The sequence below is a fragment of the Chaetomium globosum genome, genomic scaffold (assembly GCF_000143365.1).
Source record: "Chaetomium globosum CBS 148.51 scaffold_1 genomic scaffold, whole genome shotgun sequence".
Lineage (NCBI taxonomy): Eukaryota > Fungi > Ascomycota > Sordariomycetes > Sordariales > Chaetomiaceae > Chaetomium > Chaetomium globosum.
The window spans coordinates 6,263,525-6,286,902 of NT_165976.1; the positions used below are offsets into that span (position 1 = coordinate 6,263,525).

The window sequence follows — 23,378 nt, forward strand, 5'->3', positions numbered from 1 at the left end:
TTGGTAAGAAAAAGAAGAAGCCCCGCTCGTCTACGCTCGGCAACAACAACGCAAAAGCGTCTACGCACGGCTTTGGGCAGTAACAAGACCACCAACAACCAGAAGGCAGCCCCGTCCGGCCCTGGGATCAACCACAAAGCGGCCCCGTTTACCCCGAATAGAAACAATGAGCAAAAGCCAACCCCATCTGGTCCTCGCAACAAGAAGAACCCGGACTTGTCTAGGCCCGGCGGCACGGGCGCCGGTGGGCCATTATGCAACCATAAGGGATGGTGGGGTCGCCAGGAGGGACGGCACCTGTGTTCTCGTTGCCAACAGTCAACGCCGCGTTTTGCTTTCCAGTGCCCTGGCTGCCAGATGATTGCGTGTGGCCGATGCCGAGGACGTCTTGAGAGCCAAATGAGGATGTTTGGGTTGGGGAGAGGGGTGTGTGCGAGGACGGAACCTTGCCATTTGCAAAGATAGGTAACTACCTGTATTCAGCTCGGACTAGTTCGCTCGTTGTGACATTCACGGCATCAGAAGGAGAGGAGGAACGGTTGTGCAAATCATCATCAGTATCTTTTAGGGTATCTTGAATAAGGCGTGCGCCGCAGCCACTCGTCTCAAAACCAACCCAGCAACATTTTTTTTTATACAAATCCGCTCCTTCTTGGCGCACCCCCGCGGCACTGCCGCACGCCATGGGCGTACGCAAAAACTTAAAGGCCCGGGCCCCAGGTACTCCCTGCGCGCCCGCCGTTCGCCTCAACCTCGTATCTCCCCAGGCTCTCCTGCCACGTCTGCCAGTCAAACCCCTCGTCCATCGTCGTATCCATATCCTCCCCGCCCATACTCGGCAGGCGCAGGATGTCCGGCGAGCCAGTCGTCGGCCAGAGCCAAGGCGGTAGGTTCTCCTCGGCATTCTGCGGCCCCTGCGTCATCCCCTGCGACGACTGCTGCTGATGCTGGGGCTGTGATAGATGGGCGGGTAAGCTCATCGAGGTCGAGGTCCTGCCCATTTGTTGGAGGTCGGGTATCGGGGTGTTGGGGTCAAAGCTTATCGTCCTGCTGTCGACCTGCGAGGGGTCGCTTGTCTGGTTGTGGTAAGGGAAGAAGGCGACACGCGCAATCTCCTCGGGTTGGGCAGTGGCCCACAAGGGCGCAAAATCTAGAGGAATAAATGAGGGGTTGGACATGGCTTCGTCGATGAAATCCATCACTTCGGGTTTGGCATAGGTCGCGGTGGCTGCTGGGTGTATGCCCGTCGTGTCCTGTGGCATGGTCTGGCCCCGTGCTGGTGCTCCGGCGACTGGGTCTTGGAGTTGGGGTTCCTCTTGAGCGGGCAGGTTTACGAGCTTCCGCCAGCGCTCGCGGGCAGCGGCAGCTTTCATGGATGCCGGGATACCGCCAAAGTTGGTCGGGGGGGTCCTGGACTGGTCCTGGAGGTCTAGTTCTCGTGCAGCTTGTGGATCTGCGCGCAAACGGGCAATCTCGGCGTCGCGATGTTTTTTGACTCTCAGATACAGCTTCCTCAGGGGCATCCACACGGCGTGGTGGCTCGTCAGCTTCTCAAGCTCGGCTGGGTTGGGCGATAGGAAAGTCAGGTTGAGGGCGGCCCAGGCTCGCTCGGCCTTGGGGCTCCACGGGCGGTGCGAAACTTCGATCAGCGTGTACGCCAGCGCATGCCAGTGGCTCCAGGTCTGGAACAACCAGCGCCACTGCTTACACCGGGGATCTGTGTTCAAGATATGGCTGTACTCGAACACGTCGAGTGCAGCGTTGAGCAGGCGTGCCCGCACATCCTCGGAGAGCACATCGTCACCGGGGCCCGGGAAGAGGACAGGCTGGTAGATGACGAGGGTCATCTTGGCGACGATGATGCGGGTAACGTTGGATGCCACCCAGAACATGGAGTTGGAGCTGTCCTTGTGCAGCCGCTGCTCCACCTTTCGCGACGCTTCGGTGAGCAACGCCTCGCGCTCCTCGAGCGACTTTCCGACATCGGAGGGGCAAACGGGAGTCATGCCGGACGAGACAATGTGCAAGCGCCTCGACAAGGAACAGATCTCGTAGCGAATGAGAGAGAAGGCCATGTCCGTGGTGCCCTCTCTCGGTTCGGGAAGCTGCTTGCTCTCCGGTGAGATGTCGGTATCGTTGATGTTGAGCGGAATCTGGGTGTCAAACGTTCCCGAGACGATGGTGAGGTCGGTCCCTTGGTCCTCGGCGGACCGCAGATCCAGCACGCACACGGCCCAGAAGAGTCGCCGGCGCATCTCGATCTGGAAGGGGGTAAGATTCGGAAAGTGGGTTCCGTCGCGATGGAGGCCCAGGGCCTGACTGAGGCGGATGAGCAGAGCGGTGAGCGTCCAAGCGAATCTCGTGTCGTCGTGCCGGCGGACAAAAACAAGAAAGAGCATAAAGGCTTGAATGACGGTGAAGTCGGGTTTGGTAAGGAATTCGGCCCTTGCCAAGGCCTGTTCGACGGCGAAACGGTATTTCTGAATCAGGGTGGTTTTCTCGGTACCAAAGTTGAGTTTGACCTGTGATGTGTTAGGAGAAGCAACATGGTCTGAGCTGCATGTATGTACATACCTCGTCCTCCTCCAGCGAGGTGATGGAAGCATAATAAATGGCGAACATCAACGCCTCCATGGAGGGCGTGAGGGCGTCCAGGTTGTGTCGGAGCTCCTTGATCACCTTGCTCATGCTGGGGACGTGGACGACTTTGAGGATGGGATCGACATTCTCTTGGTAGACCTGCCAGATGAAGGGAATCTGGGACGGTAGGGGATGAAGAGCTCTGAGGTCGACGTCGGCTGAGCGGTATCCCAGGATGAAGGACTGATGCTCTATTGAGCTCCTTTCGTGACCGATCGACTCGGGGCTGGCTTCCACATCGGATTCGATGGATTCTTCGTCGGTGAGGTATTGCGACGCCTTACGGAGTTCATCCAGCTGCAGCACGTTAATTCCTGTGTAGGTACCCGGTCCCGTAAAAGATAGCTGGCTTACCTCGTCGTTTATCGATGACCACAATGAGCTGCTGACATATCGCGTCACGCCCCTCTCGTTTAGAACCAGGCGACCAAACTGCTTATGCACATCGGGAGAGGCTTTGCCGATCGAGTCTGTTTCGGAGATGGACGCTGACGTCGGCCTGGTCTGTAGCCTCGCGTGGGTGAAACCAGGTGATTCATGGTTCGCGCTGCCGCCGTTGCCGCCGCCGCTGCCGCTTGTGACACTGGGCCCGGGCACCAGACGCCCTCCGAGGGCATGGTCATCCTTTTGATACGCAGCCCCCGCCTCCGGGGAGTTTCCCGCACTGTAAGGGTGGCGCACCGACTCGACCTCAATCTGGCCGCTGAGCTCTTCGACAATGCCTTCCAGCTTCCGCAGCCGCTTCATTAACTCTAGCTCGCGCTCGCTCGACGGTTGTTTTGCTGGCGCATTGGGGTCCTTGGGGCGAACGCGCCGTGGTGCCCGACCCGGGGCCGGGAAGATACAGGGGATTTGGCCGCGGCGGCAGTTGGAGCATGGCATGTGTTTGTCACAACGGACCTGCGTTAAGCTGTTAGCTGAGGCGACCCGCGGCCGCACAAAAGGCAGCGCACCTTTCTCCTCCGGCAGGTAACGCAGCTGCGCGGGTTGAGCGCGGTTGACGGGGCGGCGGTGGGCGAGTAGACAGAAGCCCCCGGCGGCGGGTGACGGGCCAAGGCGATGATCTGTTGGGGATCATAGCCATCATGGGCGCTCGTGGCGTCGGTTGACTTTGGTGTGTCTTCGGCCGTCGAGGGCTGCACACTCGAATTTCCTCCCTCGGTCATGGTGACGGCGGCGGCGGCGGCGTGTCGGCGGATGGAGGGGCCGGGAACGGGATTCGACGAATTTGGAGTTTAGAGCGCGGATGCTCGATTGGCGGGGTCGGGAGGAGGGCACGGCTGCTGATGCGTGACGAAATGCATATGAGCGTTGTGGATCGTTTAGACGGCCGCACCGGATTACGCCTTGCGTTCAGTGCTAGAATAATATGTATAGTATGTACGGAGGGGAATGGGGCGGTAAGGCGCTCGGCAAGGTGAAGATGGGATTCTTTTTTGGCCTGGTAGATTTTGGTAGTTAAGCTGAGTTGAGTTGATTTGATTAGGGAACAAATGCCTGACTGATGGAAAAGATGGTGGGGTCACAGGTAGGATCGCCAAGCACCCCAGTGGCCAATGCCTCTCCCGCCTGTCGCCCCGAACCAGTCTGGCCCGCATCCGTCGGCTACTGACTGGGCTGGGCCGGGGTCCTCAAATCTGGTATGTATCCGTACTTCCGTCGATACCGGACTTATTCCCGGGCGAACCAGGATGCAGCCCCGAGCATCGCTTCGTCCCGGTTTCTCTTGGTGCCGGATGAGTCAGGTCTCGGCTTCGCGGTTCATCAATCAGGTTGATTTCATCAGAGCCTCAATGTCGGGTTGCTCCTCGAGAAGGTTGACGATAGGCAGAAAGACCTTTCCCGGCTGCCCGTGCTCCGTGTTCCCGGCGATAACGGCCCTCACGTCATCCCATGTCTTCCACTCCCAACGGGAACATTTATGGGGCTCGAGGACCTGCATGGGATGAATTAGCAGGGAGAAGAGATGAAAAGTGAGACCATGGTTCACGGCAGGGAGAAACACACCTGGGGCTCTTGCGTGTCGAGAAGCCTTTGGCACAAGACAAAGATGGTGATATAGTGCTTTTCCGGGCTGAAGATGTCGTTTGTCAAGGTGAGAAGCTTCTCGGCTTTGACAACGAGGCCCGTTTCCTCCAGCGTCTCCCGCTCAGCACACGCAAAATAACTCTCTCCCATCTCAAGATGGCCTCCCGGGAACTGCCATTGTCCTGCAATGTGTCAGTCAAGCCGCTGCCTGCAGTCAAGAACTCAAGCCACAGCATGGCATACCGTCACCGTGTGAGCCTTTCCGAATGCCTACGACCATCCGACCCTGTTTGTCGCGCACAATGGCGGCGACTCCTACTCGGACAACTGGGCTCTGGGTTACCATGGTTGTTGACTTGCTGACTTGCCCTGCTAACGCCAGTTAACGGTTTGCTGACAGTGTCTGGCTCTTTTTTTTTCAGAACGATAAATTGATCTGTAAGTGCGGGGAAAATAAAGCCCCTGCACGTGCAAGTCTTGGAAGGAATGTTGGACCTCTCCTTCCCGGCTTGGCCTGCAACGTCTCTAACAGGTTTCGGCTTCAAAACTTAAATGTTATAATCGTCAACAACATGGCAGCTCCCCCCACATTTGGTTATCGCGAGTCAGAAACCGAATGCTAAGCGGCATTTCCCGAGAAAGGGGGATTTAGTGTAGAGAGCTTTGCACTAGTCCGTTTCGTTTCCTCCTTTCCTTCCCTCTTTCATTCCACATACCTATTTGCCGCACAAAGGCCAACGGAAATAAAGATACCTAACCATAAATATCCGCCCAGAGTCAAGCAAGCCGAGCAGCGGGGTAGCTTGGGATTTTGGAAAGATGAAACTTGTCGGGAGGACCCTAAAGGATGAGTGAGCTCTTTGAACAATTGAAACGAAAGGCGAACTACTGGGGAGCCCTGAACCCCTGGACCCCGGTTTACAAGGTGCTGACGAAACACTGAGCCAAACAAAACATTTACTGCCGGTGTCTTGCTCTCCAAGTCCTGGTAGAGCGTCGTTATAGCACCCTCGTCGACATGTCCAAGGCTTGTAACACAACCGAGCTCGTCCACCTTGAGTGGACGCCTTGAGACTGCGAGGGTGTCGATGGCCGCTTGCAAGAGCGTGTGGTTCTCTAAGTAGGGAAATCACTTGCACAGAACACCTCACTCTCGTCACCAACATTGTGGTCGTTGTTTGCCTAATAGGCTTGGCGGTTGAATTTTTAAAGGTCTTGGACGGGGGCCGACGATGACTGTGACCGGCATGATGTTTCCTTGTGGGAAATCGCAAGGAGTTTACCGCCCGACTAGGTAGTAGGTGGAGGCGCACTTGGAATTGGCTTCCCGCACTAGTTCGTCACTAGTGCCTGTGGATGATCTCTTTGTCAAGGACCGGGGCAGGACACGCGCGAGAACCCGTCGTTTGACCTCTTTATGACGCGGAGCCGTTTCAAGGTCTCGGCCAGAACCGCACTACTAACGGAGTCGGCGTGGGAAATATACAATACTGCGTGTTTGTAGTGCTCAGCTTTAGTACAGGAAGCGACCCGACAAGGAAGCATAAGCGTGAGAAAATCTACCCGTTCAGCTTACAGGCTAGGTAAAGTAGGGAGGGTCCGTACAGTCCCGGCCACTTCAACCACGGGCAGTCTGGTTATGCATGGATGTGTATATATTTCTATTCTTACCACCGCAGTTGTCTCCAGCTCTTTCTGTGGTTTTAATTCCAAACATTGTTCTTTGGTTTGAGATTTCGAGCGTGGCGGGTGCTTTCCTCAGCTTTGTGTATGCACCCGCAAGCGGCCAGGCAGGGACCTTCTTTATGTTTACTGGGGGCGACTACCGTACCTTATAACTCCGGGCTGGACACCACTGGTGTGACTTCTGTATTGAATATAACCTGTCTTCTATGCCCATTCGAGTCACCGTAGTCCATCTGCATCTTACTTTCGAAGCTTGATTGAAGCGTCATCCCGATTCTTTACGTTACAGACTTACAGTTTCACCCACGATTCCACATTTCCAGCCATGTCCGCCGTGGAAGAAGCCCTCAGCAAACCTGAGTACTGGGATAAGCACTACTCCAAGTCAGACGGTCAGACACCTACCCACGAGTGGTTCCGTTCCTTCAACGACCTGGAAGAGTTCTTTCAAAGTCCACTCTTTGATGCGCCAGGATTCACACCACCCGACAACCCGGTGATTCTCCATCTCGGCTCAGGGGATAGTGTTGGTTGCCCCCTTGCGCACTTCACTTCTAGACTAGCTGATCCGATCCCATAATTATGTGTATTAGGTTATTCCATTGGAGCTTGACGCGCGAGGTTACCGTCCCCAGATATGCGTCGATTTCTCATCTAAAATCGTGGAGACGATGGCAGAACGACACCGAGACAAACCGGGTATAGAATGGCGATGCATGGATGTACGAAATATGGTTGGCCTCGCGGATAAATCTATTGGCGTCGCGTTCGATAAAGGGACGCTAGATGCTATGATCCACGGAAGTCCTTGGAGCCCGCCCCCAGATGTTAGAGAGAACACGGGGAAATATCTGGCAGAGGTTCACAGAGTATTATCAGACGATGGCATCTTTCTTTATGTCACCTTTAGGCAGCCTCATTTCATGAGGAGCTTGCTAAACCAGCATGGCTTGTGGGAATTAGACCTACAAATTCTCGGTGGACACAACGGCGGGTTTGAGTACTACGGTTGGGTGATTCGGAAGGCAAGGAGCAAGGAGCAAAAGCTATAAGTTTGGTGTTCTTCTCGTTTTTGTTTTTATCAGCGACAAACCAGCCTTTCGGGGAAGGAGAAATAGAAGGCTCGAGTACAGCCCAAGTACATGCGCATTGTAGGTATAAGCCCCAAGTAGGAGGGGAAGCGAGAAGTATCGGTTGGGAATAGCAGCCATGGGTAGGACGATTTCCTTCGAGGCACATAACGATCATCGCTGAGATGGCCACCGTTAGTGACCGTACTGTCTGAGCTGCCCAGGGCGCCGAATCGGGGGAGCCCACCTGCCTACCTAACGTTTTGTTTGGCGCTGTGAGAGGATGGACATGTATCCATGTACGTATTACTTGCCCACGTCGCAGACCTAATCAATTTGTGTAGCGACATAAGATATTAAAGAGCCTATCAAGAGAACCTATCCGCCACACCGTGCAATGACACATCGAAGCACATGAACTTGTTCATTCAAGAATAGTCCCGCCGCGAAGCACCCGTTACTGACTGCATATCGCCGATTCTCCGACCTCCTCCCCTTCCTTAGAGACGAAGTCGTAGACTTCATCACCAGTGCGTCCATTTCCTGCAACACGCTTCGCGTTAACTTTCTTGAAGTTCACCTCGATGACGTTTAGGGGCGGTAGCTCCGCATTGCCTGCTGCTTTCCCTGCTTCGGCAGCAGCCGTCCACACAGACGTTGTGTAGGCGATGAACTCCCGCCTGCCAACGGCAACATAATTCAGTTCGCAAAGCTCGGTTTTGTTGTCAAATATCGCCTTGGCCGTTATCTTTCCAAGAAAATGCCAAAAGGGACTCGGATAGTCCCAGTCGTATTTGTAGCCGACATATCGGAAAATATCGGTTTGCTGGGAGAGCGTCACTCTTACAAGGTCAGCCCCGGACTTGCATCTTTACACAGCCGGCTAGGGGCCGAGGCTTACTGTATCACAACGTGGGTGACGCCATTCATGTCAAGGTCCTTGAAGCGTTCTTCTGTCGTTGCTTGAGCTTCCGGAATCAGAGCATCAATGGCATCATCGTCCGGTACTCCCAATCGTATGGTGCGTAAGAAGGGGTCGTCGAGATGGCCTTCCGGGACGTTGTTTGCATTCGGATCTGTAACGGTATCTATTGTCGTGGCTCAGTGGGAGAATATGATCAGTAGTTATGAAATGAGAAGCGGTGGTATGCTAGAGACGGCAGGGGACAAATGCTAACATACAATTTGAGAATGGAACCCAAGTTTACAAACCATCTGCTTTCGCCATCGTTTGTTGTTGAGAGAGGTCACGATTGGTCTCAGCTGTGAGTGTGCGGTTGGGCAAGGGCTGCGCAAGATATCCAAATCAAGCAGGCGGCAGCGGCAGGCAGACATCCAACCCAACCAACGAATATGTCCACATTCAGTCTAATTTGTAACACCGGGTATCAGCCCCTTTCCCACCAGCCAGCCAGCCGGATATGTACATGCCCTCCCCCCCCCATCTAGCGATCAAGTTGTACCGGCCGTCTGTATCAATACCATACCCATGCAACCCCAACCAAAATCATCCCGTCATCCAATGCAAGTCATCAACATCTGTACATACATACATGTCATGCCAACCCCTCCTATGAACAAAACTCCCTTTAAATCACCTCAACCCCTCGGGCCCCTTCTCCACCACAAACCTGACCGGCTTCCTCGCCTTCCTCGCAGGCGCCCCCTTCGGCGGTATGACCGGTCTCAAAACCGGCCCCGGCCCAAGCGGCTTCATCCCGCCCGCGATCATCTTCTGCAACCCACCACCAACACCGCCCAACCCAATCTTCCCGCCCTGGGCCTGCACCAGCGCAGCCCTCGCGGTAATGGGTCCCCCAGGGGCCGGCTCAATAATCCAATCCCCTTCCGTCCCACCCTCCCCCCGGCGCTCATCATACCCCCACCGACTCACGCCGCCGCCGACCAACCACCCGCCGAGATTCTTACACTGGCTCACATCCACCCACTCCAGACGCGAACACCCCTCGAGCACATTCTCGACCCCATTCCCCGTCACCCGCACACACCCCCTCACACTCAACCCCCTCAGCTCATTCAAATGCAGCGCCACGCACCCCCAAACTAGCATCACTCACGGCACTCCCACAAAACGCCATGCGCAGCTCGCGCAGCGCGGGCAATCCTAGCGCCACCACCTCGGTCGCGGTATCCGACAGGGCGCAGCAGAAGGACAGGTCCAGGTGGGTGAGGGCCTTGGCGGCGCCGACGAGGGCGACGACGCTGTTGTCGGACAGGTAGGTGCAGTCGGCGAGGCAGAGGTGGGTCAGGCGCGCGAAGCGGTAGGGCGCCCACGCCTGGAACCCCGCGTCCGTGACCGAGGTGCAGCGCGTCAGGCTGAGGGCCTCGAGGCGGGACGAGGCGTGCGCGGCGAGGTGCGCCATGGAGCGGTCGGTGACGTGTTTGCAGTAGGAGAGGTTGAGGCGGCGGAGGCGTGGGCAGCCGATGACGGTGCCGGGGGATGGGGGAGTTGGTTGGGATTGGGAAGTGGGGGGGTTGGTGGGTTGGATGCGCTGGCTGCGGCGGAGTTTGGCGCCGGAGGGGGCGATGACGATGTTCTTGTTGGGGCCGTCGCGGGAGGGGGGTGGGTTGGGGACGACCCAGCCGACTACCCGCGCTAAGAGATTGTCGCCGACCTTGCGGCAGTTGCTCCAGTCGATTTCTTCGAGGCCCTTGGCGGACTCGCTCATCTCGAGGATCTGGGAGGCGGACACGTCCCAGACGCTGCGCATGCGCCAGATCTTGATGTTCTTGCCGCAGGACTTCCACAGGGCCTGGAACCCCTGGTCGGTGATGTGGAAGCAGTTGCTGATGTCCATCTCGATCGCGCGCGTGCCGATGAATGGGGCGAGGATGTTGGTCAGCGACCAGTCATCCACCTGACGGTTGATCCGGCTCAGGTCGATGCGTGTGCAGAGCTCGGGGCTGGTCGTCAGCATCTGGCGCCACTTCTTGCAGACGCTCCTCAGGCGGATCATTTCGAGGAGATCGAGGTGGTTGAAGATGACAATCCAAACAATGTCGGGGAACGTGCCCGTATCCTTGCCTTTGTTGACCTCAATCTGTGGGAAGATACGTGCGCGTTTGGCGGGCAAGGGTGAGTCGTCGAGCGAGATGGGGGATAGCAGAGGAGGGGCGGGCGTGACCGGCGGTACCTTGATCCCTCCCACGATGACACTGCAATCCGTCTGTGGCGTCGGGGGCGCGAGAGAATTGCGCCGTCGATTGCGAAGGTTTTCCATGTCCACGCTTAAAAATGGGTCGGGGTCGGACGGCTGCCGAGTGTCTTCCTCTTCGATTGGTGGTGAGACTGGCTTGGGTGGAATGCTGAACGTAACCGTAGGGGGGGCTTGCTCTCCCGCTCGCGGCTGTTTCCCACCATTCGTTTCGACATCCTCCATCTCGACGTCTTCTGGCTGGTAGCGCTCCCTCGCGGTCTCCTCCACCTGGGACTTGACCTCGGGCGGGCACCTTCTCCAAAGTTCGTCGAGAATCTCGCCCGGGATTATTAGACACTCGACATCGGAAACGGTCCGAACTGTTGCCGTCCTCCATTGAGACAGGCCCAGACTAGCCACCTCTCCAAAATACTGCCCCTGCTTCAACCTCGGGCGCGAGTATGTTGCTCTTGTTGTCCGCCTGAGGGTAGGGCTCTGTGGTTCCTGCACCACCTCTGCCTCGCCGCGGACGATAAAGAAAATGTCGTTACCTGGGGCGCCCTGGCGAATGATATCGGTGAAGGGCGGATAGGATTTCGGCTGGGCGCTGAGTCCGAGAAAATGCAAAATATCTACCGGCAGAGTTGCGAATAGGGGGAGCTCCTTGAGCGTCTTGCGGACGTTCACATAGCCACTCCCAAGGGCGCTGCCGCCAACTGCCGGGTCCTCCACCACTCCCGGGCTTGGGGACTTGCGTTTCTTCGTGTTCACCACCGCTCCCTCCTTGATGACCCCCATTTCGCCCGTGCTGACCTCGCCAGGTGCCGGCTCCCGCGCAAGGCTCGCGGCGCTAGTATCTGGGAGCTTCCTCGTCTGCCCTCCTTCTTGCCGCTTCTTCTGGAGGATAGCGAGCCTCTCCTGCGCTTCTTGTCGGATGGTCCGTTCCATCTTGGGGAAATTAGGTAGCTCGGCCTGCAAGTCTTCCTTCTTAAGTACGACCAGCAGACATTTCGTCCTCGCAATGATGGTTGCTGTCCTTGGCATGTCCATGAGCACGCCTATCTCGCCAAAGAATGCGCCAGGCTTGAGCTCCGCATACACGGCCTCCCCGTCGCGAGACGTGACAGCAACGACGCCACGGACCAGCCAGTACATCGCTTTTGCGTCGTCTCCCTCCGTAAGTATGTGGTCATGTGCGGAATGTATCTGAGGACGCAGGTGAGCGCCGATGGCGGCGAGGAAGTCGTCCGGGGCAGACATGAAGAGCGGGAATGATCTGATGCGGTCGACTAAATCGAGGGGCATGTCCGAAATGGTCGACGCCGTCAGGGGGGATGGGCGCACAGGTCGTGTCGGGTTTGTCTCGACGTTGAAGGACCGGAGAACAGATGACACGGAGTCACGCGCCTGCTGGCCCGTCTGCGACCCGGCGCCATATTGGGCGTGATGGTGGGCGAGAGCGCGGTAGGGCGACGCCGCCGGGGGCGTTCGACTGCGTCGCATTACGTCTCGAGTCGGCCGGGAGGACTGCCTCCCAGGTCCCGAAGCGGGCGGTGTCTGGCGAAACTGTCTCGAACGTCCGATTACCCCAATTTAGTCTAGCACACAAATTGCAGATGACGTCTCGAGGTCGCGCTGGCCGGTAGATTGCGGAGAGCCGGCAGGGTCGAAATTAGGCGCGAACTCTCTCATGCTATTGTCGTCCCAACCACGGCTTCCCCAAACGGGAACACCAGGAACCGCGGTTGATGCGCTCGCTCCGGTCCCTTGGTTGTCGTTTCGGGGTGAGGGGGAGCAATCGACTTTGCGCCGAAAATTGGAGATGGTGCCGCCGAGGATGTACGAGGATGGGTCGCAGAGGGCCAACTTCGCTTGCGTTCGTCCGTTGTTTTCTGTATCGGAGGGTTTTGTCGGCAGCCCACCGGACGAAACGCGCTTCGGTGTTAGTCGGACGCGGACGTGATATGATCGTGAAGCGGAACGTTCGAGATAGACGCCGTCTGACGGCAAACTTGGTCAGCCTTCATGCCTCTTGGTTGTCAGAGCCTTCTTCGACGCCTCTTACATAACGGCCCTGGTTGAAACGCCGAAACGCGCGCGTGGCAGGACGGAATTTGGAGATGGTAGAGGTGTGGGGTAATAAGTCGGGATGAATTGGTTCGAGAACAATTGCGTGTGGTTTCAGCCGGCCAGCCCCGCGAACCGACCAAGCTTTGCGAGAGACAATACCGGCACGATGGCGGTGGGAGGTGAGATTCGTCTGAGTAACGCAATGCGGCGTTGAAGATTGCGCTGCCGAGCTGAGCCGTCCGGCTGTGGCCTGGTGCCAGTCCTGCAGTCCTGCAGTCCGTCCCGCAGCGCTGCAGTATCGTGCGACGTCACCACCGATTGGTAGAAGTATTCCGCTGCAGGTGACACGGGGGTTCAGCGCTTAAGCGGACAACGGGTACGAGAGGGCGGGTTGAGCATAGCGGAAATAGGGCGACGGCGGAAAGCGGCAGGAAAGACACACGGTTGCGTGCTACCCACAAAACTTTCCGACTAGACTGGTGGTTGTGATGCAATGTGTTCCAGTCGACCGAAGAGGGGAGGAGGAGCTGCAAGCTGGGCCCCTGAAAAGGGTCGCAGGCCACAGCGCAGTCAAAGCTCCGCAGTCAAAGCTTTCAAGCCCGTTTTAAGTGGTGGCCATGGCGATGTCAAGTTGCAGGGAGCTGTTTAGTCCCGTCTGAGCTTTCGGCTTTTGAGGGTCTAGGGCCAGGGTCGACTGCGGGGCAACTGAAACAGTGAGTGATCCGCCCGCCCTTGCCACCATCGATTCATATGTAAAAGACCTCCCGACGCGAGCCACGCTACCTGTCGTTGCCTTCAGGTTAAGAAGAATGAGAAGCACGGGATGAAACGCGGTTCCCCAACGGTATAACATTGCCTTGCCAGATGGCGGTCTGGACGTTCGAGATCGTTCGGGAGCGGTCAAGCGTCGACTGTGTATTTCTCGAATTAGTTCGCTCCACCCGTCTACGGAAGCAAGATGGACCTCCGGTTCAAGCCAAGCTGCAAAGTGGCGATATAAAGAAAGTAAAAAAGAAAAAAAAAAACCACGTTGTCCACAACACGGTAAAGAAATTGTACATAAAAAATTCCAGGCTCTATTCCATCATTCATCCCCAAGAAAGATGAAATTGGGCGATTGCGATTACGGAGCCTAAAAGTTTGAGTGCGTGCAGGCAAGGTTGTGTCCTGTGTATTGTGAGCACTGTGTAAATACCGGCCTGGTTGAAGGATAACGAATCATATCGCAACAGTCATGGATTCCCCAGAAAATGCGCGGGCCATGTCGACAGGAGTGTTTCCAAAATGCTTCCATGGCCAGCATGCATGCTTCCCGCACCAATCTGCTTCTCATCCTCTCATCTCACCCCTGCCCCATAAAAGTTTGTTCTTTCAATCAGTTGGAAGGGTGCTCAACCAGTATTCTGCCCTCGCTTCGAGAGCAAGAAACCTCATCCTTTGGCCAACAACAGAAACCACCTGAAGGTGAGAACGGGTTCCTGGATTTGGAGATCCAGATTTGTTGAGTCGGTGATTCCGCAAAACTTGAATTACACTAAAACGACAGACCCTGTGTGTACTCATGCGGTTTCTTACCCGTACTAAGGAAGGTGTCCAATTCCTGCGGGGGCTGAAGTTGCCTCCCTGCCACAAATAAAAAAAAGCCAGACCCAAACGCGTCTCGTAATTGTAGCTGGTAACTACCAGGTACATCTCGTTTTTTATCAGAGATAATTCCGTAGCTACCTAAGGTACCTATCTAGACGAGGGGGGAAAGGGGGGGCAGAACTTCAACAGCATAAGCGAGCTAGCACCGAGAATCGAGGGGTAGCACACAGTTGTCTGTTCACATCCTTAACAGTCCTGATGCATTCATGGCAACATTCTGTGTTGTGTACATTGATAGAGGTAGGAGCCGGGTGCATTTTGTAGCTGCCCCTACGGCCCCGGCCATGCCCCTCGCTGTTTTTCGGACAAAGGTCCTTGGAGTACGGCCACTGACAAACCCCCAGGACACACCTCCAAGTACAAACCATGGAAATGCTTCGTATCTAATCGAGGCAGCTATTGTTGGGACATTCAGCTCCGCGAGAAATACGAAATGGAGAGTGCCCAGAGGCAAATTAATACCTCGGACGGAGACGAAGTCGTGTTATTTGGGGTTATCCATTTTGTCGGACTTCGGGGGAAAGAGAGCCTAAAGCCGACCATGCGATAGTGGGGTTAGGGTTAAATACCGGCCTCGGTGGAACAGTTAACAGTACAAGTAGGTTGGAAGCTTCCGGAAAAGCCCGGCCCAATCCTGTCAGCTTAGCTAACGCCACCACCTCGCAACGTCATTCCCCACGTTCCCGAAGCGGGCGATTCCTCCACATCAAAACCTCCAACCACTCCCAAGCTCAATACGTCTGCTCCTCCATTCGTTCATCGCATCACCAACCATAGAGGGCAACTCACAATGTTCACGATCACGGTCCGCGCAGGCCCCGGGCGCCTCGCTGCTAAGGCGCCGCAGCTCGCTCGCGCATTCCATCAATCGGCTCCGAAGAACAGCTTTTTTACCTCAAGGACAGCAGCGCTTACGCTCCGTTCCAACACAAAATCCTCCAGCAACATTCTCACCAAGCTGCAGGGCGCCTCCCGCGGCTACCGCACACAATATGAGACCTACGTCGACCCAGCGGCGCGCCGCAAGGAGCTCTATCGCAAGCTGATGATCGGCGGCGCCATCTTCGGCGGCACTCTCGTTGGGGTCAACGCCATGTTCAACCGCGAAACGAGAGATGATGGTGGGATGCCGCCCTTCGAGAGGTCGTACCTCAACCGCACCTTCATGCACACCGGTCTCGGCATCGGTATCATCGGCCTGACGGCCTACCAAATGGTCCAGAGCGGTTTCGTATATCGTATCATGGTCACCAACCCGTGGGTGGTCGGCATCGGCGGTATTGCGCTCAGCATTGGTAGTATGATGGCCACGCGCGCAATTGACCCTGACAAGTAAGTTCTGGCTTTTTGGTAGCAACACGGCGCCTAACTAACGTGTCCCAGTTACATCCCCAAGTACGCCTGCTGGGCAGTCTTCAACGCCACCCAGGCTGCTCTGGTAGCGCCGCTTATGACCATGGCGCCGCCCGCCCTCCTCGCCCGCGCCGGCCTGTACACCCTCGCCATGATGGGCAGCATCTCGATCGTGGGCGCCACCGCCAAGCAGGACAAGTACATGTACATTGGCGGCCCGCTCCTTGCCGGCGCAGCCATCGTGGCCGTGTCGGGCTTCGCGCCGCTGGTTCTCCCCGCGACGGCCGTGCGCACGCTCGCCGTGACCGAGAGCCTCTGGCTGTACGGTGGTCTGGCCGTGTTCGGCGGCTTCACTCTGTATGACGTGCAGAAGGTGCTCTATCACGCACGCGCGGCGCAGCGCGGCATCATCAAGGAGGACCCCATCAATGAGAGCATCAGCCTTGAGCTCGACTTCCTCAACATCTTTGTGCGCATGGTGCAGATCCTGATGATGCAGAACCGGAGGAAGTAAGCAGGGCGGGACGGTGGATAGGAGGGAATGATCGGCTTGGCTGGCCGGGAGAACCAAGCGAATACTTCTCTACTCGAGTGTTTTCTATGTTTTGCGGACGATACCGCGCACTGGATCAGGGGCGTCGGTGTTTCCACTCATGTATCAGGTAGTCGGTCGTTTGGCGTAGCCATCAAAAATATGTGAAAAAGGCACCAAAAAAAAAAAAAAAGAAATTTGAACCTCACCACTAGCTAACGCCCGCCAAATCCCAGCTCGTCCCAACAAACAATTCACACGGCACTCCCATTCCAATAACTTTCATGTTCCCCACACCCCCTTCCAACCCCCTACTTCAGATCCGGAAACGGCCTCAAAAAGTGACTCGGGCACTCATACCCATGGGGGTTCTTATCCAAATACAGCTGATGATAGTCCTCAGCATCCCACCACTGCTGCGCCGGCAGGAGCTCCGTCACGATCTTGCCGTTCCACCACTGCTCTCCGGCACGCTTGGTCACGTCCCGCGCGATGGCCTCCTGCTCGGGCGTGTGGTAAAAGATGCCGCTGCGGTACTGCGACCCCGTGTCGGGCCCCTGCTGGTTCAGCGTCGTGGGGTCGTGCATGCGGTAGAAGAACTCGAGGAGCGTGGTGTAGGAGAGCCGGGCGGGGTCGTAGATTAGGAGGGTCGCTTCGGCGTCTGTGGGAAGAAGAACGGGTTAGTTACGTGGGTAGTCGGTCACTGCGCGCATGTTGGGGCGCACGCATGGCAGATAGAATGGGGGCGGGGAGGGGGGAGGGTAAGTGCACGCACGCCCCGTGTTGCCGCTGCAGACGGCCTTGTAGGAAGGGTCGGCCGCGTCGCCGCCGATGTAGCCCACGCGGGCGTCGTACAGGCCCTTGTCGGCAAAGTGCTTGCGGTAGAGGTGCTCGACGCCCCAGAAGCAGCCCGCGGCGACGGTCGCGCGCTCGGCACCCTCGGGTACGGTTACGGGGGTGGCGGGGGCGCTCATTCTGCTGGCTGTTGAGGTGAGGGGGCGGAAGAAGCGGGTGAGGAATTGTGGGAGGGCGCTCATCTATGGCGGTTGGCGATTTGGAAAAAAAAAGTGTTGGGGTAGGATGGTCGCGATGTGTAAGTTGGAGTTTTGGTGGGGTCGTGGCGGGGCTGATGGGGTGATACAAGTGATGGCGACAGATGCGAGTGGTTTTGCGTGCGGTGAAAAATAAAGAAGTGTTGGGTTATGCCAATAATAAGTAACTCGCTGGTACACGGAGCACTTAAATATCAAACGACAATGAGGAGTTGTTAAATTCGGAAACTACGATTCCATCCGAACGTCGAGATGTTCAAGACCCTCCAAGGCCTGTGACGTCGGCAGCATAAGCTTCCGGCAGGGTTCCCAGCTCCAGATGACAAATCCCAATGGCTCGGCGAAAATTGATTCCAAAGCGCGAAGGATTTCGCTGGGTTAGGGTTCAACCGATCAGTCGATAATTTAACTGTTCATTGGCAGCATTCAACTTCATCTCTCAGCCTTAAATCGCCTCGCCAGTGAGCCCGTGAGGCAGTGTCGGCGACCTTGCCGCCTTTGCGCAGCGCTGGTCGTTTGGCCGGCTGCTGCCTACTGCAAGATGTTGTAAATGTAATCGATCGATCTTTCGTTTGTTTTTCTCGTCTCAACACTATGATGGGTAGTACTTTACCACCATTCGTAGGCCTTTATTCTGTCGCGTAGTTATATTATCATCCCCAAAAAAACATGTACCAGCCCCTTGACCCGAGCCGGCGACAAATTCGGCTCCTTCAGATCGTCGACGGTTCCGAGAATGGCGCAATCGAATGCTCAATGCAGACGGTCGATTTTGACGACATTAATTTTGAGTTTGCCGCGCTGTCCTACGTCTGGGGTGACGAGAGTATCACCAAGAATGTGCTACTTGACGGCCATCAAAGGGCTGTGACTACCAACCTAGAATCAGCCCTCCGCAACTTCTGGCGCTACTTCGCAAAGAATGGTGTCAACACCATCAGACGAGCCAACTTGGTGTCGTCTCTGATTGAGCAGCCCGGTGGGCTCACCGGCCTCAGGAAATATCTAGGCTCAGAGAGCTGCGATTTGCGCCACGAGAGCGATGCCGAAGATGAAAGTGATACCGAGAATCGGGAAGACTCTGAAGATGACGGAGACTCTGAAAAGAACGGGCCCGAAGACGATGATGGAGATGGAATCGGCATCAAGGATCAACTCATGGTTGAGAGGATTCTCTGCTCTCACCGGCGGGCGAGGGTTGGCGGCGGCAATCTGCCCATTTGGATCGACGCACTCTGCATCAACCAAGCCGACTCAGCAGAGAAGAGCAAGCAAATACCTATGATGCGGGACATCTATGCAAAGGCGGAATGTGTTTTCTCCTGGCTCGGCCCACCGGACCAGAGAAAAGTCGACCTTGCCCTGAGCACTATCCGGAAGCTCGCAGTGCGCCTGCACTCAGACGGGTACTCGCGATCGGACTTGAACCGCGACCACCCAGAGCTCTGCGAGATCCATTACCACCACGTTCCATTCAACAGGTACTGGGAAGCCATCTCCAACTTTTCCAACGCCGAGTACTTCGAACGTCTATGGATATTCCAGGAGTTATGGGCGACGGATGATGCCATCTTTCTCTGTGGCGACGAATATCTCCCCATGAGGTCACTTACCCGTTATCATGCCTGGGCCCTCTCACTCACGGAGAGCGGTATCGACCCTCCGTCCCCCCCCCTTACCATTCCCATCTTCGCTCCCATCACCCAGGTCTACGAGATGAAGGCCGGGCTGAAATACGCACCAATGGGAACCCGCGTGTTCCTCGACATCGTCCGTCAATGGCGTTGCAAGAACCCCCGGGACAAGGTCTTTGCTCTCTTTGGCATATTCCGCATGGACCTCACACCAGACTACGACATGCCCGTGGCCGAAGTGTACACGAAGTGGGCCACGAACTCATGCCAGGATCTTCCTCTCGGCTCGCTGCTGTTCTACTCGGGCATCGGGCTGTACCCAAGGCCATCAAATAACCACGGCCTGGCTTCATGGCAGCCCAATTTCGAGGTTGTTGGCGAGCAGCTGAGATCGTTCGACGCCACCTATGCCTATCGGTATCTGGACGTCGAAGTCCCAACCAGGTTTCAACTTACCGTATCTCCAACCCGAAGCCTCATTTGCTTTGGTGTCCAGATCACCAAAATCACCCAAATCGCAGCAGCAGCCCCCAAACCGACTTTTGAATCCCTCACCCCCGTCCGAGACATCCACGCAAAGCATTCGCAGCTCCCCACCCGCCAATCCATGCTCCCCATGCTCAGGCACCTCCTGGACAACCGACACCAGCTCTGGGCCCCCGCCTACCACCAAAAGGGGTCACCACTCTGGCAATTCATCGAAACAGTCAACGAATCCGTCGGCGGCGGCTCCCCGCCAACGTCAGACCTCACGCCCGATCTCCTGCGCGGCTTCTCCCCACACAGGCTGATCAAAGCAGCCCAGCGCCAGATCGCATCGACGACGGACGGACCCGACGACTTCACCACGCAAGAGCTCCAACTCATGGGCTTCCAGTCCGCGGAGGAACTGCATGCATCCCTCGCCGAGCTACCTACAAGTTTGCACGGCCGCCGGCGCACCCGTGGGCAGAACTCACTGCGGGCGAAGCAGAAAGACGCCGTGTCGCAGTTTGTCAGCCGGCTGTGGATTTTCGCGTTTACCAAGACCCTGTTCCAGACCGAGGACGGGCGGGTGGGGGCCGGGCCACCTGGGGTGGAAGTGGGTGACTTGGTGTACTTGGTTCATGGGTGCCCGTGTCCGGTGTTGGTGCGTGAGGTGCGGGGGGAGTTCCGCCATGTGGGGGTGTCGTATGTTCCGGGGCTGTCGGGGGCTGAGAGTTTCGAGGTGCTTGATGGTAGGGCGGGTGAGGTCCGGCAAGTTGAGTTGGTTTGATTCTGGCTAGGGGAATGAGGAAGGGGTGGAGAGATACACCCACTGGGTTTGGTCAAGGGATTCTGTTTCAAAGACTATTATAGATGGATAGCACTTATCAGATGAATTCCGCCCTCGTTTATCCGAGAATTATCTCGTCTTTGGAAAATGGCTACTGCATGGCCACTACCTAGGTAGTTTGAGGGCGTCGTTGCTGGTGTTCTCGATTTTGGAGAATAACGTCTCAAGTCGAAGTGAAAAGGGTATCGAAGTAAAATTTTGGAAGTCATCACTTCGAGGTAGACACTCATCAGAGATGAACCAAATATCGCTAGATTCGTTAACTACCTATCATTCATTTGATACCGCCTATGTATCCATCGAAACTCAACCCCAACGCCGCTCAAATGTGAACCCTATGAACCAGAACTGTCGCAGAACCCAGGGGATAGCTGACAAAAAACTGAAACTACAAGAACATATTCCTGCTGTCGGCATCCTTCTTGCTCGACCCGGGGGCCGTGTAATCCACCCCACTCAGGTTGGTCAGGTCGCTCTCAAACATGGCCTGGATCTTGGTGATCTGCAGCAGCTGGTTCAGATCCAGCTTGGCGCCGTCAAACGCGGCAAGACTCTCGGCGGCCTTGATGGCGTTCTTGATCTGGCGGCCGTTCAGGTCCGTATCGGCCAGGGTCGACAGGCCCTTCTCGTCGATGTCGACGCCGCCGGGCACCATGCGACAGAAGTTGCGCCAGATCTGGCGGCGCGACTCAATCGACAGGTCCGTGTAGCGGATGGGGATGTGGATCCGCGACTTGAAGGCGTCGTCGAAGGTGGTGACGCGGTTGGTCGTCAGGAAGAGGATTCCGGAATAGTACTCGAGGACGCGCAGGAAGACGCTGACCATGGCGTTGCGGTGCATGTCGTGAAGCGAGCGGCGCTCGAGGAACACGTCGGCCTCGTCGATCAGCAGGACGGCACGCCAGGTGGCGGTCATATCCATGATGCGCGTCAGGTTCCTGTCGAGGTCTGCGCTGTTGGTGCCGACTGCGTGTTGTGTTAGCAAAGTATGCGGGACGGCAGAGGAGGCAGAGAGACTTACGATCACCAGATGAAACCATGTAGCAAGGTTGGCCGCTTGACAAACTCGGCGACACATTCGGCCGTGAGAGTCTTGCCCACGCCGGGAGGCCCGTGGAGCACACAGACGAGGCCCATCCCCTTGCCCTTGACGATGTCGTCGAAGGTCTCACGCTTCTTGGAGTGAGTCGACACGAGTGCCTGCACCGTCTTCTTGATGGCAGCATCGAGCACTAGTTCGTCGAAGCACTTGGTGTTCCACTCGATCTCGGAAATGTCCTCGACGAAGAACTCGAGGAAGCGCTTGGTGGTAAAGGAATACCCGCGGACGGTGGCGTTGGTCAGGATGAGATTTTGTTCCGAGAGCTTCTCAAACTTGCGCTCGCCGTCAGCCCCCGCAAACGTCAAGTGACCCAAAGCCCGCTTCCGGCTCCGTTCCATCTTGGTCGAGTCATCGTTGAAGTTCTTGGCGTTGAAGGAGTCGTTGGGCTCCAGCCTGTGGTACGTCTTGCAATCGATCATTACCCGGCCGTTGACGGTGAAGCGGGCGTAGCCTTCGGGCGTTTTCTTGATGGCGATGCCGTCATACTGAACAAAGTGTTGGCCGACGTGGGCCTCAAACTTTCTACCGCGCGCGAGCAGTTCCTCCCGCAGGTCGCTGGCGTCATCAATGAGATCGAGGGGGATCGCAGCCAGGTCGCTCAGCTCCCTCGTCCCCTGGTACTTGGGGACAGCCAGTTCGATATTCCGGGTCCCAAGCCTCTCTCCGTCAAAGTCGACAAACTCTGACCGAAGACCCATGCACGGGCTGAGCTCGCTCGTGTCGTAGTACGTGTCGTTGACGCGGAACGCACGGTTTTGAGACAGGAGTTTGCAGTAGGCGACGGTTCCGGGAGGGAAGAGGGTCCAGAGCCTGTCGTAAGCGATGACCTTGTGTGGTTGCGAAGTGCACCGCTCGTAGGCGGCAATGTCCAGCTCGAAGTGTGTCTTGATCCAGTTCAGGAGCAACTTAAGTTGCTCGAGGGACTCCTCATCCTCGGCGAAGCGCTCGAGGCCCTCGGTTTCCAGCTTAGCGCGGTAGTAAAAGAGCGAACGGTACGGCGCCTCGATCTGAACATCGTTCACATCGATGGGATTTCCAGGGTAGTTGCCAATGACATCGAAGAGGAGCTGGCGGAGGGGTTGCGGGTTGACATACAGACTCGTTCCTTCGAGCTCGTTGTCTGAGTCATAGGTGCGGACCATGCAGAAGGCAAAGAGGCGCCACCAGTCCTTCTGTTTCGGCTTTTCGACCTCGGTCTTACGCTCGGCAAAATAGGCCTCATCATCGTCGTCGTACCGCCTATCAAGATGCTTGATCTCGCATTTCATTATTTGATCCTCAGGCTCATCGATGGTTTCGTCCTTGGTGTCCTTGTCCCCATCCCACATGGTGTCATCCCCGGTTCTCGCCTCGACGGCGGTTTCATCTTTGCCATCTTTCTTCTCCGTTTGCGACTCGCCGTTTACCGGCTTCTCGTCATTGACGCCGTTAGTGCCATTGACGGGGTCATCCACCTTTTTGCCGTTGATGCTGATGACTTCGATCCTCTGGCGAGTATCCTCAACTGCGGCGGAGGAAGCCTCGCTGATGGCTCCAGGCGCCATGATGAAGGGTCGGGGCGATGCTGACCCGAGGTGGGTCAGATAAAATCCAAATGTCGAATTAGATGAATGTTGGAATGAATGTGAATAAATGAGATTAATTTCGTTAGAGATTTTGGATGCGTAGGTCAATAATCTTGATGAAGTTGAGAGGGAAGAAAATGAGAGTGTTGATGGGAAGGGTGAATCGTCTTATAAGGCCGTACAAGCTCTTTTACGTATCACTCCGGTATTGGTGCTGGGATTGAGAGTAAGCCTGGACCGACAAGGCATCAAGGGGCCCTTGCATGAATGAGGCTGCGCAGGCGCCAATGCAGAGCGGTCAGGACTGAAGACGCCTTCCCGTATCAATCAGCAGTACCTCTAAGGAAAGAACACATCATTAAACCAGGCAGCAGGCGACGAGTGGGTGAAAATCCACGAAGACACCAATCACTTCGAAATGCAGATAAGATAAATGTGGACCAAAGGCAACGGGCCTCCCAGGCTGTGTGACTCGTCACCGGGATCGATATCAGTCTTGTTTTTTTGTTTTTGTCCAGCTAGGCAG

The 23,378-nt window shown here is 56.3% G+C and overlaps 9 protein-coding genes across 9 annotated transcripts in view; 4 read left to right on the forward strand and 5 right to left on the reverse strand.

Moving 5' to 3' along the window:
• The window catches only part of CHGG_02019 (uncharacterized protein), a gene marked incomplete at both ends in the record, with an annotated part of 1,696 nt that extends 1,430 nt beyond the window's left edge, over positions 1-266 (forward strand). The window contains one exon of the mRNA XM_001221239.1: positions 225-266. Coding sequence (XP_001221240.1) covers positions 225-266 — 42 coding nt within the window. The remainder of the gene's footprint in view (positions 1-224) is intronic.
• A 435-nt stretch (positions 267-701) lies between these two features.
• On the reverse strand, positions 702-3,806 carry CHGG_02020 (uncharacterized protein; the record flags this gene model as incomplete). Its single annotated transcript, XM_001221240.1, has 3 exons — positions 702-2,522; positions 2,575-3,540; positions 3,594-3,806. The coding sequence occupies 3 exons, from the start codon at positions 3,804-3,806 to the stop codon at positions 702-704; spliced, it is 3,000 nt and encodes a 999-aa protein (XP_001221241.1).
• Positions 3,807-4,408: 602 nt separating this feature from the next.
• CHGG_02021 (uncharacterized protein) lies at positions 4,409-5,014 on the reverse strand (the record flags this gene model as incomplete). Its single annotated transcript, XM_001221241.1, has 3 exons — positions 4,409-4,576; positions 4,648-4,850; positions 4,912-5,014. The coding sequence occupies 3 exons, from the start codon at positions 5,012-5,014 to the stop codon at positions 4,409-4,411; spliced, it is 474 nt and encodes a 157-aa protein (XP_001221242.1).
• Positions 5,015-6,679: 1,665 nt separating this feature from the next.
• Positions 6,680-7,406, forward strand: CHGG_02022 (uncharacterized protein; the record flags this gene model as incomplete). The annotated part of the gene is made up of 2 exons (XM_001221242.1): positions 6,680-6,878; positions 7,318-7,406. The coding sequence occupies 2 exons, from the start codon at positions 6,680-6,682 to the stop codon at positions 7,404-7,406; spliced, it is 288 nt and encodes a 95-aa protein (XP_001221243.1).
• Positions 7,407-7,881: 475 nt separating this feature from the next.
• CHGG_02023 (uncharacterized protein) lies at positions 7,882-12,085 on the reverse strand (the record flags this gene model as incomplete). The annotated part of the gene is made up of 6 exons (XM_001221243.1): positions 7,882-8,104; positions 8,326-8,500; positions 8,637-8,712; positions 8,974-8,995; positions 9,056-9,402; positions 9,503-12,085. 6 exons carry the CDS (start codon positions 12,083-12,085, stop codon positions 7,882-7,884), a joined length of 3,426 nt encoding a protein of 1,141 aa, XP_001221244.1.
• Positions 12,086-15,089: 3,004 nt separating this feature from the next.
• CHGG_02024 (uncharacterized protein) lies at positions 15,090-16,166 on the forward strand (the record flags this gene model as incomplete). The annotated part of the gene is made up of 2 exons (XM_001221244.1): positions 15,090-15,631; positions 15,683-16,166. 2 exons carry the CDS (start codon positions 15,090-15,092, stop codon positions 16,164-16,166), a joined length of 1,026 nt encoding a protein of 341 aa, XP_001221245.1.
• Positions 16,167-16,495: 329 nt separating this feature from the next.
• CHGG_02025 (uncharacterized protein) lies at positions 16,496-17,158 on the reverse strand (the record flags this gene model as incomplete). The annotated part of the gene is made up of 2 exons (XM_001221245.1): positions 16,496-16,845; positions 16,960-17,158. 2 exons carry the CDS (start codon positions 17,156-17,158, stop codon positions 16,496-16,498), a joined length of 549 nt encoding a protein of 182 aa, XP_001221246.1.
• Positions 17,159-17,905: 747 nt separating this feature from the next.
• Positions 17,906-20,125, forward strand: CHGG_02026 (uncharacterized protein; the record flags this gene model as incomplete). The annotated part of the gene is made up of 1 exon (XM_001221246.1): positions 17,906-20,125. The coding sequence occupies one exon, from the start codon at positions 17,906-17,908 to the stop codon at positions 20,123-20,125; it is 2,220 nt and encodes a 739-aa protein (XP_001221247.1).
• A 448-nt stretch (positions 20,126-20,573) lies between these two features.
• On the reverse strand, positions 20,574-22,831 carry CHGG_02027 (uncharacterized protein; the record flags this gene model as incomplete). Its single annotated transcript, XM_001221247.1, has 2 exons — positions 20,574-21,151; positions 21,262-22,831. The coding sequence occupies 2 exons, from the start codon at positions 22,829-22,831 to the stop codon at positions 20,574-20,576; spliced, it is 2,148 nt and encodes a 715-aa protein (XP_001221248.1).
• Between the last annotated feature and the right edge of the window lie 547 nt (positions 22,832-23,378).